Raw genomic sequence first — 17,714 nt, forward strand, 5'->3', positions numbered from 1 at the left:
TTAACATTGTAAAAAGAGCATTTGTAAAGACAGGGAATATGACTGTGTTTAAATAGGCTACTTTTTTCTGGGGGAAAATTAACACTGCTAATTAGTCCAAATGGAACAGGGAATGTGTTATACGATTGGAGGCTAGTGTGTGGCAGAGGTCACGGAGGCTCCCCTAATTCAGGCTGGTTCAGAGGTAGAGCAAATGGCCAAGGCACATCATGATAAAGTTCCTAATATGGAAGGGGAATGTAATGACTGTTGCACTAATAATTTTACATTCCTTTGTCATATGGAAAGGGGAAGGAGGCACTCAGTATAGAGAACATTCAGTACTCAGTTTGGGTTTATCAGATCATCCCAGACGTTAAAGGAAATGGGAATTTTTCATGAAGTGCATTGCACATTCAGCATTTCCCCCAATAACTTTAAATTTGTTATTGTTCAGGTTAGTTCAATGAACTTAGATGAACTAAAATGAAAAATTTTATAGTACCTTAAAAATACTGTATAGTCTGTGCCTTAATGGGATAGATGTGTTTCCCTTCCTCTTAGAAAACAAACACCCCCACACTCTTCTGTCACAAATAAAACCAACCAACCAAATCCCAATACAGGACGCAATAACTGAAAAAGGCTTTGTAAATAATAATGTTAAATAATAGCAAGTTCTTACCATAGTGCTTATCCATAGATCTCAAAGCACTTTACAAAGGAGTTCAATATCAATATTGTAAAGCATTGTCAGTTTTTTCCTCCTATGAAATAAATGCCACACTCTACCCCAGGGTGGCACATCAGTGTCTGAACATCTTTTCAGTTCTGAACTGTTACAATGCATCTGCATTGAGGAAAATTGGTACACATTCTTCAGCAACAATGCAGCTGTACTAGTGCTCTCATAAATGGGGCTCGGGCATTTTGTCAGGAAAACCTACAGGCTGAGTGAGTTACGCAGGTTTTCCTGGCAGGTCAGTAAAAAAAAAAAAATTCTGGGCCCTTGGTATCATAAGTGCATTTGAACCTTTGCTGCAAAATTTTATCTATTGCTCTTAGTGTAGAGAAGGTCTTTGTGGAATCCTTTGAGGTCACCATAGAACTAATTCAAAAACTTTGCTAAATGTGGTTGAAGTTTTGTGCTATTGATTCCAGAATTTTCAGAAATATAATGTATATTGACTCACATTTTCTTTGCAAAAAAATTAAAGGTAGAGGGAAATTTTTCAAAGTTGTTCAATTTCCACTGAGTGTATTAGGAGATATTTTGATAAAGCCCTGTGCACTGCTTTGACAATTCAGGGGTAGATTTATATTAAGCCTATCTGTGTATGTGCACTTCAGGTTTTTAATTTGATTTTTCCTGCTCTTGTGTGCAGTCAGTGTAGCTGAAAGACAATAAAACTGATTAAAGGGTGATTGACTTCTTGGAATACAAGAGTTAGTTTTGTTTTGTTTTTAGTTTTTAAATAAATGAAGCAGCTGTTTAAGACATTTGGCCTTCACGATATCTGGAAAGCTACAGAGGACTACACAAAGATAAAAGATGCCACCTCAAGCTTGTTTATGTAATCACATCTTTGTTCCTGTGTATTTCAGAAGGAAAACAAAAACTAAATTGCCGCTCTATAAATGATTCCACTAGGCTTTGCTGCTGACCCCTCTTATCTCTACTGGTGTTTTCCTTTGTAGCAAATTCTTAGACAGTGTGCTGTTTCCTTTCAGCTCTTTTTACTGTTGGATATTACCTTTCATTCCAGATCACTCCCACTGCTACTACCCTCCCTTTCTAGTTCCCAGACCAGCTTCCAACCCCTTTCTCTGCAAGAGACTGGCTGAACTTCACCAGAGGAAAATGACTTAATTGGTACTAAAATAAACTAGAATTAAGAGCATTTAAAATAGTTTCTTTGTATAGTTGTATTTTGTGCTTTTATAGTTTCTGCAGAATGTTAAGCTGCTAGTTGTCTTTAATGTGGAGGGGAGTGTGGTAAAATGGCAGCCTTGGCTAAAAGAGTAAGGAGCTTATAATGCTTTTAATATTAAGTTAGCCACATCCCTGCTAGCCCAACTGGTCCTTAACTGGTCAGGCCTGGCCCAGGGTGGAATGGGTACAAAGAATCACAGCTGCAAACAAGAAGCTCATGGAAATAAGCCCCCTGCCTCCTTAGGTAACTTGGAGATTTTGAAAGGATGGATGCCCGTTGCACTGGATGGGAAGTTTATGTCAGATGTCTAAAGCAGCCTCGAAGAAGGCATGAAAGCAGGTGTGGGAGAAGAAGTTGATTGTAGTGGAGTGATTGGTGAGGTGTGGTAAGAAATGAGAGCAGCTATGTAAGCAAGAGTAGAATTGCACAGATACTAGAAGGTAAGGATGAAAGCTTTAATTTGATACAGCAGATGAGAAGAAGCCAATGGAGGGTTTTGAAGTACAAGGCAGATGTGGTCTAGGCAGTAGGTTACAGATGATTTTAGCTTCTGTGCTTTGGACAGAATAAAGCGGAAGCCTTGCAGTGAATCTTCTGGCGCAATGACTGTTCATTGTAGGTGATTGCTCTGCCATTGGAAAGTAGATAAAGAATGTATATTATACTTTATGTGCATGCAGGTGTATGAATCTTCTAAGGAGGTCACTATGTAAATATGTTCTGTACAATGTAATGGGACAGATTCTATCCACTGGTTCTTCACTATTTTGCACCGGTGTAAAGAAGGACAAAATCTGGCCCAATTAATATACTTCTGTGATAAATCATTTACAATGCAGTCATGCTCCTTGTTAGATTTTATCCTGGGAAATGCTGGGCAGGGAGAATGGGGGGGTGATTCTAGTACTGAACATACACACAAAAAATTAGATTGTAGCGAAAGAATACCACTTTTGTGGGATGGGAGGTGCTTCGAATGTTGGTTTTTAGACCCCCACAGATAATTGTAAGACTAAGACTTGTAGCAGGGCATAATACTTCTGTTTTTTGGAGAAATACCATGCTATCATTATATCTGCATTAGCTTTAAAGGAACAATTTTGAGAGAACCTTAATTGTATAACCTTTAATAGACTTTTAAATCTGAGAGGCTGCTTTTATTCCCATATCATTTCTGTTGTAAAATTACTCACATTTTCCCATTAATTAATCCAACATTTAGGTAATTATCCTTCTGTGTTCAACTAAACGCTAGGCTGTACTAAATTTTACCTACTATGGAAGGTAAACGGTGGAATAAGAATACAGCAGACTGGGATGTTTTTAGTCAGAAACTAAAAGCTGTCAGTAAGATGTGCAAATAGAGTACCAAGGCTTCAGTTTAGTCATCTATGAAAGACAAGAAGACAGGTCCAATGAACTATAAGACATCAAACATAAATGTAAAAATAGAACCTCAAACCTAGTACAGCAGAGGATGGATCTACTTTATGTAAACAAACAAAAAAACACCCCCAACCCCCCACCCCCAAATATTCAATGACAAGCTGTGATAAATGTATGTGGGGTGGATCGGTTTCCAAATTTCAAACACTGTGTACACATTTGATAAGCACAATAGGCTGTTACATAACAGCTTATTATAATCTTTATATTTTTGGTCTAGGCCTTTATACCTAGGCACATGGCTTGGAGGAGTATAGGAGAGCACGTGGCTTGGAGGTGAATTATATTCCTCTGAGAAGACACAAAACTACTACATAAGGAATATCTGATTCACCACTTCAAATTCAGTTTATACCTTTTTCAGCACAAAATGCTGCTGTTCAACATTTTTCATAATATGATAAAGAAGTGTTGTGTTACCATCTGTATCGATATAGACATGCACTAGAGTTCTGAGGGTATATTGTTTTTCTGAAGCACTGTAAGCATTACTATGTGTGCCAAAAAGCTTTGAACTACTGTCACTCTCAATGGCATCACAGTGCATTCCTTAGCTTTTATTTACAAGAATTGTCACATTGTGCATATGCTCAACCTAAGCAGGTGAGGTTATTTACTCATTTCATGAATGTCCAGAAGATCTTTCTGTATTGCATTATTACAATATAGAATTTGCTAATATGTTGGTGATTTTTAACATTGTAAGCAGTATTCAGATTACAAAAAATGCTCTCATGTATATTAATGATGTGACTTATATTTGTATAATACCTGTTACCCAGAAAGTTCCCAAAGAACTTTCCAGACTTCACAAACTATGGGTCATACTTACACCAGTTTTGCACTCCACTCCATTGATTTCAGTTGAGTTAATGTATGACTGATTTGTACTGTGAAAATTAGCTCAGACTCAATACGTAGTGTGATCACATCACCCACTACTGAAAAGTAAATTGTTTACATGTTATTTATATATATTATAAACACATAAACAAATATTATTCCAATTACGCCTTTTGAAACATCAGGTAGACTTGTTGACTTACTGTTAACAGTTTGTACTCTTTTTAGATAAAAGTAATAGTTTAAAACTTTAAATATTCTGCTAATGGCATGTCTTTAACTATTGCCTTTCAAAAGCCTTAGAGCATTAGTATTTAAATTTTATTTTGGTCGCTTTTTGTTGACATGTATGTGGACATATATCGTGACACACGAGGATAACTGTTTAATTGGCCACATGAACCAAATACCTTCCACCCTCACTCCATGTGCACACTTCCCAGCATGTAAAAAATACCCACAATATAACCAAGTGAGTGTTTAACTTATACTAGATTAATATTGAAGGATAGTTTCATTCTACATCATTTGCTATTTTTTCTCTAGTGTTTTTGTTTTATTATTGCTTGTGGTTCTTGTACATTATTTGAAGTTACTACAGCAACCTGTCACCATCTGGTATGATAAAGTATGCTGGGATTAGGGTTGTTGGGGCTGAAGTTTGTCATCTTTCTCCTACAACCCTATCACTTTCTTAATAGTTCTTTTCCCATCAGTGCTACACATGCAGCTCATGAAAAAAGAACAGGAGTACTTGTGGCACCTTAGAGACTAACAAATTATTAGAGCATAAGCTTTCGTGGGCTACAGCCCACTTCTTATGCATCCAAAGAAGTGGGCTGTAGCCCACAAAAGCTTATGCTCTAATAAATTTGTTAGTCTCTAAGGTGCCACCAGTACTCCTGTTCTTTTTGCGGATACAGACTAACACGGCTGCTACTCTGAAACCTGTCATGCAGCTCATGGACATTGACTTTAGTGGGAATGGGGCAAATAGACATCTCCCCTCTCCAAGGCTTACAAAGCCACATTTGATTTCTTGATTGAATATCTTATCATTGACTATGTGGTTTGTTTATACTAAATCTGTAAATAGGATAGTTTCTTTTTAGCTAACACTTTGCAGTATCTGTACTAAGACTGCAAGACGCACTCTACAGTTCTTTGAAGTTTGATGGATCATGGTGTTTTCTTTACTGTTCAGGAGTTTTGAGTGTTTACTGGAACAGTGGGTTTCCTCATCTGTATCTCATTGCCCTTTGACATCCTAAGTGATGCTTTTTGTTCCTGCTAATGATATAAGCAAATATTCTAACAGCTACCTAATTTTTTTTCAGACTGATGTATTTCATTTTTCCAAGTGCTGTCAATTATTTGACACTGCTTTGTTAAGAAGTTATATTGTCAATCTGGTGTGAAGATGTTTCTGTGCATGAAGGTGGTAAATTAATGTACATAATTTATTGCAACTTTTCATAATAATGTATTCTAAGCAGAAATCTTCCTGTTAACATCATTTTAAGTATTCCTTCATCAGTCAAGTGTTCACTGTGATTACACTTATTTTTACACATGTTTGACCTAGTTTCAATCATGCATCTCTCCTGTGATTCATAAGATACATCTTAACAAGGCTAAGCACAGCTGAAATGACCTGTCAAGTTTATTTGGATAACTTCATCTTCTCTGCAACTTGTTTTATTTGCATTTAAATATTCAGTTCCCTACATATAGTGCTTCTTTAAAAAAGAAACTTCACATCATCACAGTCAACTAGCATGTTTGCAGGATGTTCCTGATTCCAAATGTCTTATGCCCAAGTTATAAACATACTAAGTGAATTTAAAAACTGATTGCTTAATTTGTGGAGTTTACTTTATTGTGAAGTAGTTAATGGTTCTTAAATATTATAAGATTCTTAGACAATGTAGGATAATTTAGATGAATATACATATACTTGCTGACAGAATTGTGAAGTATACTTAAGTTCTAACAGTGTGAGAATGGTGATGTTGAGAATGCCTGAGCACTTGTGAAATGAGAGGCTATACCTGTTTCTTGCTGGCTTTTGGAGAGGGGGGAGAGCAAGTTTTCAACATAAGAAATCAAGTGGTTAATTATAATACTCAAGGTTGCTTCATGTAAATGATTAAAGGTCATAAAAAGTTAATATACCAATATAAATTTAATATACAGTTCAGTCTTAACATGATATTGGGAAGTGGAGGGGGGGTCGGATTTTTGACAGAAAACCTGCTGTGCTGGCACCTTCCATTTCATATATCAATCAGTCACACTGCTGTGAAAGTTGACAGGTTTGCTGCCGGAAACTGTCTGACAAAATTGTGATATTTATTGGTAGCAGAACTGCTTTCATTAACCAACATATGTCATCTGTTAATTTCCACAATTCCCATTTACAAGTTACTAAACACAGGCACTCATGCTAGACTGTAATACTATACTGCTAGACAGATTTTAAAAGTTGCAACAAATAAATTAACATTCTTAAAGTCATTTTGGCTGAACAGCAAGATAGTACATCTACTAGAGTCTAGTACAGAGAGTGCTTATCTCAGCAAATGGTTACTTCAAATTAGTGGGAGAAAACACATTCTATAGCATCTCTTAAAGCTTCTTAAGGAGAAAAATACAACACATGCTTTCATGTGTAATATTCTGTAATTTGTGTTGGCAGTTATTTCTTTCAAAATTGAAATCAAGACATTGGAAAAAATTAAGTCTCACCACTGCACCCACTGCAGCTTCCTGACAGTTGTGGATTTGAGTTCACAAAAGAGTCTAATTTGAGCAATACCTGTAAAAGTAAACTACTGTAGGACAGAAAATCAGCATTTCCTTTTAGAAGAGCATCAGTAACCAAAACCATACAAATCCTTACCTGAAAGCTTTGGGATTACCCGCAGAAAATGTATCTTCTTAGGCTTACATAGTAGGCAAGGTTCTGGCTAGCACTAATGTTACTCCAAAAGAAGGTATAATAAATCCTTTATATTGGAATTTTCACTGTTTATATGCAAGAACTGTACTGGGTCTGCTCACGTAGGAATAAATAAAAAAGCAGTACAAACTGAACAGCAGCTACCATATGAAAGTAAAAGACCTCTAGTGGCCATAATCTGAAGTTAAGAAAGGTTTCCCTTTTTTGCAGTATGTAGTAGCCAAAATGGTTGGGTGGGATAAACTGCAGCTGATACTTTACAGTAATGTGTGATCTTGTTGAATTTATGATGGTAACAAAATATAAAGTCAATCAGAATTAAGAGAGGAATCTGATTTCCCAAAACCAGTTTAAATTAGAAATGAACTTCTGGATGGAAAGATCAGGGACTCCCTTGTAAACTTATCAAACACAAAGTTTTGAGTAAATCTGTCAGAAAACAGTTATTTTCAAGACTTGCCTCTGCTTCATGTTGTTCTTCTTTTAGAGAAATCCAAAGATTATTTTGAGTTGCTCGTTATCAAAATAATTATTGTAATTTTTGCAACATAAAAAGTATCAATAGGAAGAGATACTGTGTTCCTCAAAGGGAAACTTCAGTCATTTAGCCTTACCCGTATATCCTGAAGGTTTGGCAAACAAGAAGCACTTCTGTAAAATGAAATGGAAACCTAAGATTATAAATTACTTTCCATTTTATTTCAATTCTGTTTTAAAATTCAGAAGAATATAGTTTTACAGAATTTAATAGGGATGAAAACAGTTGGATCCTATACACATTTGATAGGGTTCAACTGAAGTTACTTGAAAAATCTAAAAAAATTAAGCAGATATTTTCTCTCTCTTTTTAGATTTTCATATCCTTCCTGTAGAATTCTGTAGCAGGGATATAATTAATTTTTTATGAATATTCAAAAGGATCTTATAAAAAGTTTTCATTTTCTATGAATCTGTTATGCAAAAGTCCTATGGAATATCACATTCATTTTAGGAATTTTAAACCACATACAAATTCAGGAATTCTGTAGGAAGTTGGATTTACTGTCTCTCACACTGAATTCCCTTAAGAGTGATACCACTTTTGCAACAAAGAAAGTTGCTTTGAGTAGTATCCTCAGTATTGCCAGTTGTAAGTTATTGTTAAGTATATTTTACAATGTATACACAGTGAGAAGAACTTCTTACCTTTTGAAAATTCACATTCTTGGGCTGGCACAGGTTTTGTTTGTTTTTAGTGATATAGTGATTTGGCATTGCAGGATGTAATCCATTATTCTCATTTCCTTCTAAATCAACAATCTAGATGTGCATTTCCTTACTATTTTTTCTTTTTTTGTTTTAGAGTCATTTTGTGGCATGCATGACAGCAATCTTAAACCAAATGGACAACCAACATTACTCCTTTTACATTGAAACCTTTCAGACAACTTCAGAGCTAGTGGTAAGTACAAAGTATCCACATTTAAAGCTGGCAAATAGACAAATGGCTCTCAAATATTTCATATTCTGCACTGGACTACTCAGTACACATGATTCTAGTAGCCATAATTGTTTAAGAAGAACAGATGGCTTTACCAAATACTAGTCATTATTTCTAAATATGGAGTATCGTCAATAGGCTGATACACATTTGTTGTATATATCTCTTGCCCCATAGTCCCTGCAAGTTTACTTTTGCCCTGAAGAGTGCTCAAATGATACCTGGAGTTGGATGCTACCTCAATCAGAAGCTTGCAAAGATATAGGGGTTGCTGGTGTAGGTAGATCGTTGTCTTGCTCTATTTTGTCTTCCCTATGTGTTGGGGAGGTTTGTTAGATAGTTGGCTAAGAGATGACTCTGCTAAATGGTACATAGCTCTTCAACAATTTTTCTCCAAAGTGCCTAAATTAATATGCTCTCTACTGTGACTTTTTTCTATCCATTCATCTATGGCTTATTTTTGCTCTACAGCTCAGTGTAGTAAGCCTTTCACTATTATTTCTAGCCTACAACTGCTATTTTACAGGACTTTGGTCCTAATTCTCTCTCCTCTTTATCTCCATTAACAACTCCATTGTTGACCCAGATTGTATTTTTTGTGCTGAGCAGCTACAGTTGTCTGATTTTCATGGTGCATCTGGGTTTGCCCCAGTTTAGGCTAAAAGTGCCTAGGAGCTGCTCTAACATGCACCAGCTGACTCCGTCCCCTACATTATTACAGCAGTTCTCTGACCACACCCCTTTCCTTGTCCTCTCTGTTCTTGAAATGCTCCTTGCACCCAGGGTCAGGTGTGGGCAGTGATGCAGCTGCTGGATAAGACCAGTTTTTTGCCAGCTGAAAGCTCCTGTAGGAAAATTCTCACATTGCCAAATCCAGCTGCTTTTCAGATCTCTGTACCATCACAGAGTCCAAATGGTGCAGATCATGGCAGATCCAAGCCTAGCTAGTCTTACTTTTTGCAATTTTCCAAATGAGTCAGGCTATCTGGTACCATGGGATATTTTGGTGTATTGTCATCTTCCAGGCACTTTGGGTGCTCAGAAATAGTTTATATTTAGCAATTTTACCAAAGTCTATGTAGTGCAGTAATCCCTAATCTACTTGAGCAAGTCAAAGGAAAGAATTGTAAAAAAAATGATGTCAGTATGCTTATTTTTTTCTGCTTTTTAAATATATTGATTTGTTAACACTTCATTTTTTCTCAATAGCATAAAACTAATGTCCTGACAATGGAGATAATAAAAAATTGTTTCCATATTATGCTGTTCAGAGACATTGTTCAATTGGTTACCCTTAACCAATTTGACTGTTAAGAAAGAGCCAGATCTTCTGGTGAGTGTCACTTATGTGGGATCAATGGGAGTTGATGGCACTTTGAGTGATTGGCCTCACAATTCAGTAGCTGCCTCTTAAAACTCATTACAGAAACGTTCGTGGGGGTAAACCTCCATATATCAAACACTTAATGATAAAATAATTGTGTTAATAATTATTTTCCAATAATCTCTGTCTCTTTGATAAGTGTTCTTTAGAAAAGAGAATTGGTTTTGTTTTTTGTATGAATGGTTGCATGTTATAAGTTTATATGAATAATTTCTGGATATAACTTGCACTCTATCTTTAGAAATATGTATTTTGAAAAAAGCTAAATTTAAAAAAAAATCAAATTTTCCAAGAGATGACTCTTCTAAATGGTATACAATTCTTCAACAATTCTACTCCCAAGTACCTAAATTAATATGCTGTTTACTGTGAATTGTTTTTCTGTCCATTCATCTATGGCTTATCATTGCTCAAAAGTTCAGTGTAACATGCCTTTAACTTTTATTTCTAGCCTACAACTGCTATTTTACAGGATTTTGGTCCCAATTCCACTGCCATTGATGTCATTGGTAGCTTTGCCATTCACTTCAGTGGGAGTAGGATGGAGCCCTCTCCTTTGGTGCTTTCCACAGAGCAGAGAGTTGGCTTTGAAATATGAAGTTTGCAGGATATAAAATTATAGTTGTATTGTGTTTTATTGTTCTAGGACTTTTTGATGGAAACATTCATCATGTTTAAAGATCTCATAGGAAAGAACGTTTACCCTTCGGACTGGATGGCAATGAGCATGGTGCAGAACAGGTAAATACAGCCCTCAGAACAATTTAAAGGTTTCAGCAGTTTGAAAGGGAGCTTGGTGCTAGCGAAGTGAACATCTTATTCCATGTTTTAACACAAAAAATAGGCAGTGTTCCCTGTTCCAGATGCCTTTTCAGTTTTACTTCATATCAAAAATATTTACACTATCTGAGATAATTGACTTACATGATGCATGGAAAAAACTACCTGTGCCCTTGGTCCACTTTTCAAAGACTGGCAAGCAAGAGGAAATGGGTTTCTAATAGACAGGTGTCAACACCACAAAGAAGAGTCAGAGTTGGTCTCTGTGTTGACAGACTCAGTAAAGAGGCCCAGGAGTGAATAGAGGCTATCTAGGTCCGGTCTATGAGAGTGCCTTCCAATACTGTGTCTGTCATGTGTGGTTTGTTCTCTGTCTCTTTAACTCTCCAGAGGGAGAATAGTGTGTACCAGCCTCCCAAGAAAGCTCTGTTTCCTATATAATTGAGCTTTACCCTCCTGATGGAAAGTTCCTTTGTTCCAGAGGAGCAGAGTTGTCAGCCATGGCCTCCATTCTAGACCTTTATGCAATATTTTAGACATACTGGACCAGGCCATTGAGGGCCCTGAAGATAAGGACCCAGACTTTGAACTTGACTTCATATTCTTTGAGAAGTCAGTATAGAGTGTAGAGGACAGATCTGATGTGCTCGCTGTAGCCTGTGTCACTGAAGAGATGTGCTGCAGGTTTCTGTACGAGTTGGTGTTTCCTAAGGGTTGATGGCTTCATGCCCAGATATATTACAGGTATAATCCAGGTTGGAGATAATGAAGGCTCATATAACTAAGGCATACTGTGGTTCCATAAGACTGCTGGCTGACCCCTGGTAACGTTCTGTTGTTTTTTATGTTTTCTCTGCAATGCTTTCACCTTAAGAGTGAATGTGCTTGCTTAGAGAGAGCTGTGTGGTAACTCTACTGGCAATTACAGTTGTTCATAGCCTTTGAAGAGAGAGCAAAGAGCAGAGGTTGGCCTGTTGAGGTATTCTGGCTTGCTGGCAGTATCACAGTGTAGGCAGAGAACTGTGCAGCCTGGAAAAACCCCAGTCAGGAGGGAGGGAAATGTAGGTGAGGGGACAGCTGGGAGCAGAGGCCTAAAAGTGAGTGTCCTTGGTGAACCACAGAGGGGCAATGCAGGTGCTGTTGCCCTGAATTGTGACAAAAGTGAAGATTCCTTCTGTGAATGAGGCATTATCTATTTCAGTCATAAGTGGGTACCATGACACTTCTATTCACAGCTCTGCCACTGACTGATTTTGTGACCTTGGCTAAGTCACTTAACCCTTCAGTACCTCTTTTTTCCCCCTCTCACCCTTTCTGTCTTGTCTATTTAGATTGTAAGCTCTTCAGGGCAGGCACTTTTTCATACTACATGTATATAAAGCACTTAACATGATAGGATCTCATTTGGGGTCTCCAGGAACCACTGTAGGACAAACAGCAATGGTAATGAATAGATGAATAAACTGATGTGCCTCCTCACAGTTATACAAAATCCCTGTGCTCCCGGATTGAGTTACATTGGGAAGGCAATATGGGAAGGCTCAATATAGATGTATCATTGTTTCTATACACTTTGGGATATTCAGACTGGTTAATATTTGTAGTCCATGACTGCGAGAATAGGGCAAGGGGTGAGGTGAGGTAAAGGGAAATACAGCACTGCTCTGAGTAGCTGTTAATTAATCCCTTTCACTTCTCCAGTTGTTGGATCGACATAGGAATTGGAAGATTCTTCTTTGTCTTATGTGACAGATGGACTCTTGGAATGTTTTTGTGGAGGGGCTGTGGCAGCATCGGCCCAGAGTAGGAGAACTTGTACAAAGCCAATTTTCCCTTCCATGTGTCCCATCCTGACCTATATGTTTTCTGACCAATATTTGCACGGTTTTCACCCCTTAACACCATACTTTGGAGGGAAAGTTAAATTTCATGGTAATAAAATATTTGAAATATGTAAGCAATACCATTTTCCAAAGTTAACTTGTCCCTAAAAGCCTTAAATTTGTGTCTCCAAAGAGAGTGGAAGCTAACTAAATTATTAATTTTTGGCATCATCACATTGAGGCCACCCCCTTATGGGACTATATAATTAATAATGTAAGATGTAAACTTTACAATGTGAATTTTAAGTAGCTGTATATTGTAAGAACCATATGTCTTGTTTATAAGTGTCTCTAAACTTAGCCAGCTGAGCACCCACTAACTGCCAAATTCTGACATCATTTGAATAGATTTGCCTATGACAAAGTGTTTGGGGCAGATCCTCGAGTGTTGATGTGCTGAGCAGAATATTTACAGAATTCATACTCCAAAGCAGTGGTGCTCCAAAACATGACAAATCTAATTCCTATTTTAACTTCTAAAAACTTAACTGAAATCAGTTGCAGGAAGGTACCCATTGTTAGAATAATTCCCTCATCAAAAATCAATAGTCACTAGGGAGATGGCTGGATACCTGCATTTTATCGATATCATTGGTGATAGACAGGTTCCTTTCAAACTTCCTCATTCAAGAACATCAGGACATCTGTTTCTTAAGTGTAATAGCAACATATTGGCAATTTGGCACAGCTGTAATCCTGCTCATTTGTTCTTCATGTTATTTAAGGGGATCGACAGATTTTCTCCATTCTTTAGACATGTAATGGGCTGATCCTGATTCCATTTGCCATTCAAATCAATGGAAACAGGACTGGACATTCACAGTGATTAAAATTTCTGTAAATGACTAAGCCAGTTGTGTTAGAACAATACACTCTTAAATGTCAAAATAATCACATTGTCAATTTCTTTCAGACTTACGTCCGATATAGAAATATTTTACTTGTGGGGACATTGTCATGAACAAATCAGAGTTTAATAAGCTACTTTTTTAACTTATTGTAATTCTCTGAAATATTTCATATTGTTGGAATGGAAATAGTATGCGTGTGTGCCAAAGATACGCACAGTGTATACTCATATCTTCAGAATTGTTGTATTACAATTTGTGTGCACGATTGCCATTCATGCTCATCCATGACCATGACCAATACTGACCATTTTTTAATGCAAATTGCTGTTAGTGTGGGTGAGTCAGCACTGCAGAATTAGCCAATGGTGATCAGCATCCAAGGATGCCTAGTCCGGCTTTAAGCATCCCCACTGTAAAGCTCTAACTGTGTCACTGTGTCCTCACTGTTTCTGCACTCACCTGTGTGTGAGTGAGGGCAAAGCCCATGGTTGTTTGTGCTGGGACATACTGATTCTTTCCTAGTCAATTTTGGGACAATTTGTCTGTCTTTCAGGGGACAATATGAAAAGGCACTGGAGGACTATCAGTACTCCAATGATTTAGTCTGCATCACTCACTGCAATACATGGGTGGGTTGCAGACCAAGTTAAAGCAGAGACTGGGCTCTATATATCTTCCCTTCCCCCCTCCCCCAACTGAATAAGGTAGCTCAGGCTTAAAGCACCTCCAAACCCGGGCAAAATGTTTGTATGTAGATGAGGCAGGACAGGGGTTGGGCTAAAACTTGGGTAAGAGTCTGGCATTACCTCTGCAGTGACGGTGCACCCAAAAAGTGTTTTGAGAACTTCTAGAATGAACCAGGCAATACAAATTATCGATTGTTACCTTCCTCAGTTTTTGTCACAAATTGGCAGTCTTGGCCCACTGTGTTAACCTAGCTAATCACTTGAGTACTCCTCCTTGTCAAGCATGAGCTCCTTCAACTGAGCCTGAAGACCAGCTAGCTCAGCCTCCAGCCAGATTAATTAGCTCAGCTGGGTTAGGGTATGACCCCCTGACTGACTGGACTGCCTGACTGGTTGAAGGAAGCCCCTAGGCCTGCTTTTAAGGTCATTGAGCAGCGGCAGGTCATTGGCTTCTCAGTGTGTGTGCCTGCAGCTGCAATCACTCTTGTGGTTTCCTAGTTCCCAGCTAAGGTGACCAGACAGCAAGTGTGAAAAATCGGGACGGGGATGGGGGTAATAGGCACCTATATAAGACAAAGTCCTGAATATCAGGACTGTCCCTATAAAATCGGGACATCTGGTCACCCTATTCCCAGCCTTGACACTGCCTTGTTCCTGTCCTACTCCAGTCCACTTCAGTCTTGCTTCTGACTCTGGCTCCAACCCATCGCTCTGGTTTCTGGCTCCCAACTCCTGCTCTAACCACTAAGCCTGATTCTTGTTCCAGCCATTAGGCCTGACCACCCACGCCCCAGTCATGACACTCCCGCACTCCTAGTGCTATAGCTAGACTTCTCAGAACTGCACAGATCCAGGAAATGAAAATGGAAATCACTTTCTGTACTGTGTTTGAGAGGAGAGGCTGGTATAAACAATGTATCTGATTTTTTAAAAGTATATCTTAAGGCAAGAAAAAATACTTAACAATGCACAAGATGACAATAGGCGCCTTAGGAAAACCTAGCTAGGTAGAAAACATGACTAGAAGGTGTAGAAGCATGCTAATTTTTTTTCTTAGTTGTTCTAGATATTAGCCACATTAGTACTTCCGGGTCTAGTCTACTGACTGCACACACACACACACATTTAACATTCAAAACATCATTTGAAAGATATAATGCTAGAAAATGTGTTTACAATAAAGCAAAAAAGGAAGGAAGGGGGAGAATGTATGAGAAACAGATGGCATTTGTGTTGTAGTGTGTGGTTTGCCTAATACCATCTTGGTTTTCTCAGGTTTGAAACTCCTCTTGTCCCACTGGGAGAGTTTCAATTAGGGTTGACAACCCTCCAGGATTGGCCTGGAGTCCCCAGGAATTAAAGATTAATCTTTCATTAAAGCTTATGTCATGTGATGAAATCTCTGGGAATACATCCAACCAAAATTGTAAACCCTAGTTTCATACCTTCCATAGATGGGGGGGTTGTTTAGCTCTTCCACTTGGTGGTGGATAATAGGATGTCCTCCTGCCATTATTTGGCAGTGATTTGTCTGACTAGGATAAGGATAATCAGAGCATGTTTCCAGAGCCCGGGTGGGATTAGATTGCCTTTGTTTAACCTAGTGGTTCTCAACCTATTTACTGTGGGCTCTGGGGGGAGGAGGGTGTGAGTGTCTTCTCTTCCCACCCCCCGGCTGTCCTCAGGGGCAGAGAAACAGGAACTGGGTTGTCATAGGGGTTTCTTTAACTCTCTACTCCTGGGGGAATGTGTGTATGTATATATATATATATATATATATATATATGTGTGTGTGTGTGTATTGTTACAGGCATACTCGCTGACAGGTACTTTGAAATAAATTACCAAAATAATTGAAACTGGCGTGATTATATAGTGTTATTTTGACAAAATTTGCAGAATTTTAAAATATTGTGCACACAATTTTTAATTCTTTGGTACAGAATTCCCCCAGGAGTAATTATTGGAATGGAGAGGGCAGCGTGTAACTGATGTAGTTGGTATTTGTGGTCCTCCTGGAAGAAGTGAATCTTTAGGAAAAGACTTGGTTAAGCCAAATTGAACTATTAAGCTACCAAATTCAATTTTGAAGATGTTGATGGGGCTTTTACCTTGAATTTCAATGGAATGGTGTTTCCAGAAGAGATCTGCTGTTTTTGTGTTTTGTCACTCAAATGTGATTTGGTTTATGCTGACAGAAATTAGGCGTCAGAGATGCCTGGACCTTGTTTAACATGTTCTTAGAATCATGGCTATATAGTTATCCCTGGCTGTCCTCTTACTCCCTTTCCTGGCAGGACTGGTGGAGTTGTTGTCTAGGCACATTCTTGCTGATCATTCATAGTTGCTCTCAAAGTAAGATTCTATGGACAGCAATTACTACCAGGTTGTTTCACTGTCTGAGGCGGGTTTAGGTTCATAATGAGCAAATCTAATTGAATGAAAATTTCTTCTACCCTCTTGTGCTTCTTCTATTAGCAATTACTTTATGTGTACAGGAGATTAATCTGAAAAAAGCAGCATTTTAGTACTTTGATAACTAATCAATCCCTTGTTTATTTGCAGGCATATAAAACTTTTCTTGTCTAAATTGCTCTGCACATGTAGGAAAACATATCAGCTTCTGCATCATTCATGAATACAGTATTTTTAATTCTACAGAGCAATAACATGTCTATCATTGCTCAGATCGTATTCCTTTGGGGATCATCCAATATCTACATTGCATCAATTGATATTAGAAATTCACTTGTGATATTACACTTTGTCCGTAATGCCCCCTTATGACTAATAATTCTGTGGGCCAATTTGATCCAGGCAGGCTTAGGGTTTATATTTATATTGCTATAAAGCTTCCATGTTCCAGCCAAATGAAAATGTTTAAAGAGATGGTCAGATTAAAAATCATAGATTGTAAAGAAATGTATTTATCAGTGCTGCTAACAACACCTTACATTATTTAACCATGTACATTTTGCCGCTCTCTGAGCTTGGCTGGTGAAAATTATTAAGTCTGTTTTACTTTCAAGCTCTTAATGCTGTAATGCTGGGCAGGGCCGGCGCAACCCATTAGGCGACGTAGGCGGTTACCTAGGGCACTACAATTTGGGGGGGGCGGCGACCGGGGCGGTATTTTGGCGTGGGACCATCCGCCGCCTCTGTGGGGGGCGGCATTTCGGGGCGGGACTTTTCCGCCGCCTAGGGCGGCGGAAAAGCTGGCAGCGCTCCTGATGCTGGAGCATACACTGCTGCGGGGAAAGGTTGTTGTCATTGGTGGTGGTTTTGTTTTGTTTTGATTGTAGAATCATTTCCGTTGTTCTTATATCTTTAAAAAGCTAAATTTCAAGCTGTCAAGGCTGCTTCCCCACTCTGAACTTTAGGGTACAAATGTGGGGGCCTGCATGAAAACTTCTAAGCTTAACTACCAGCTTAGATCTGATCCGCTGCCACCATTCCCAAGTGGATTCCCTTCCCTGGGAAGCCTTG

At 38.3% G+C, this 17,714-nt stretch overlaps 1 protein-coding gene across 1 annotated transcript in view; it reads left to right on the top strand.

Annotated features, from left to right (window-relative positions):
• Positions 1 to 17,714, top strand: part of DOCK2 (dedicator of cytokinesis 2) — a 500,577-nt gene that overhangs the window by 346,949 nt on the left and 135,914 nt on the right. Inside the window, exons 28-29 of the mRNA XM_054038081.1 lie at positions 8,507 to 8,605; positions 10,675 to 10,769. Of these exons, the coding sequence (XP_053894056.1) occupies positions 8,507 to 8,605; positions 10,675 to 10,769 (194 nt within the window). The remainder of the gene's footprint in view (positions 1 to 8,506; positions 8,606 to 10,674; positions 10,770 to 17,714) is intronic.

Source organism: Malaclemys terrapin, chromosome 8 (genome assembly GCF_027887155.1).
Source record: "Malaclemys terrapin pileata isolate rMalTer1 chromosome 8, rMalTer1.hap1, whole genome shotgun sequence".
Lineage (NCBI taxonomy): Eukaryota > Metazoa > Chordata > Testudines > Emydidae > Malaclemys > Malaclemys terrapin.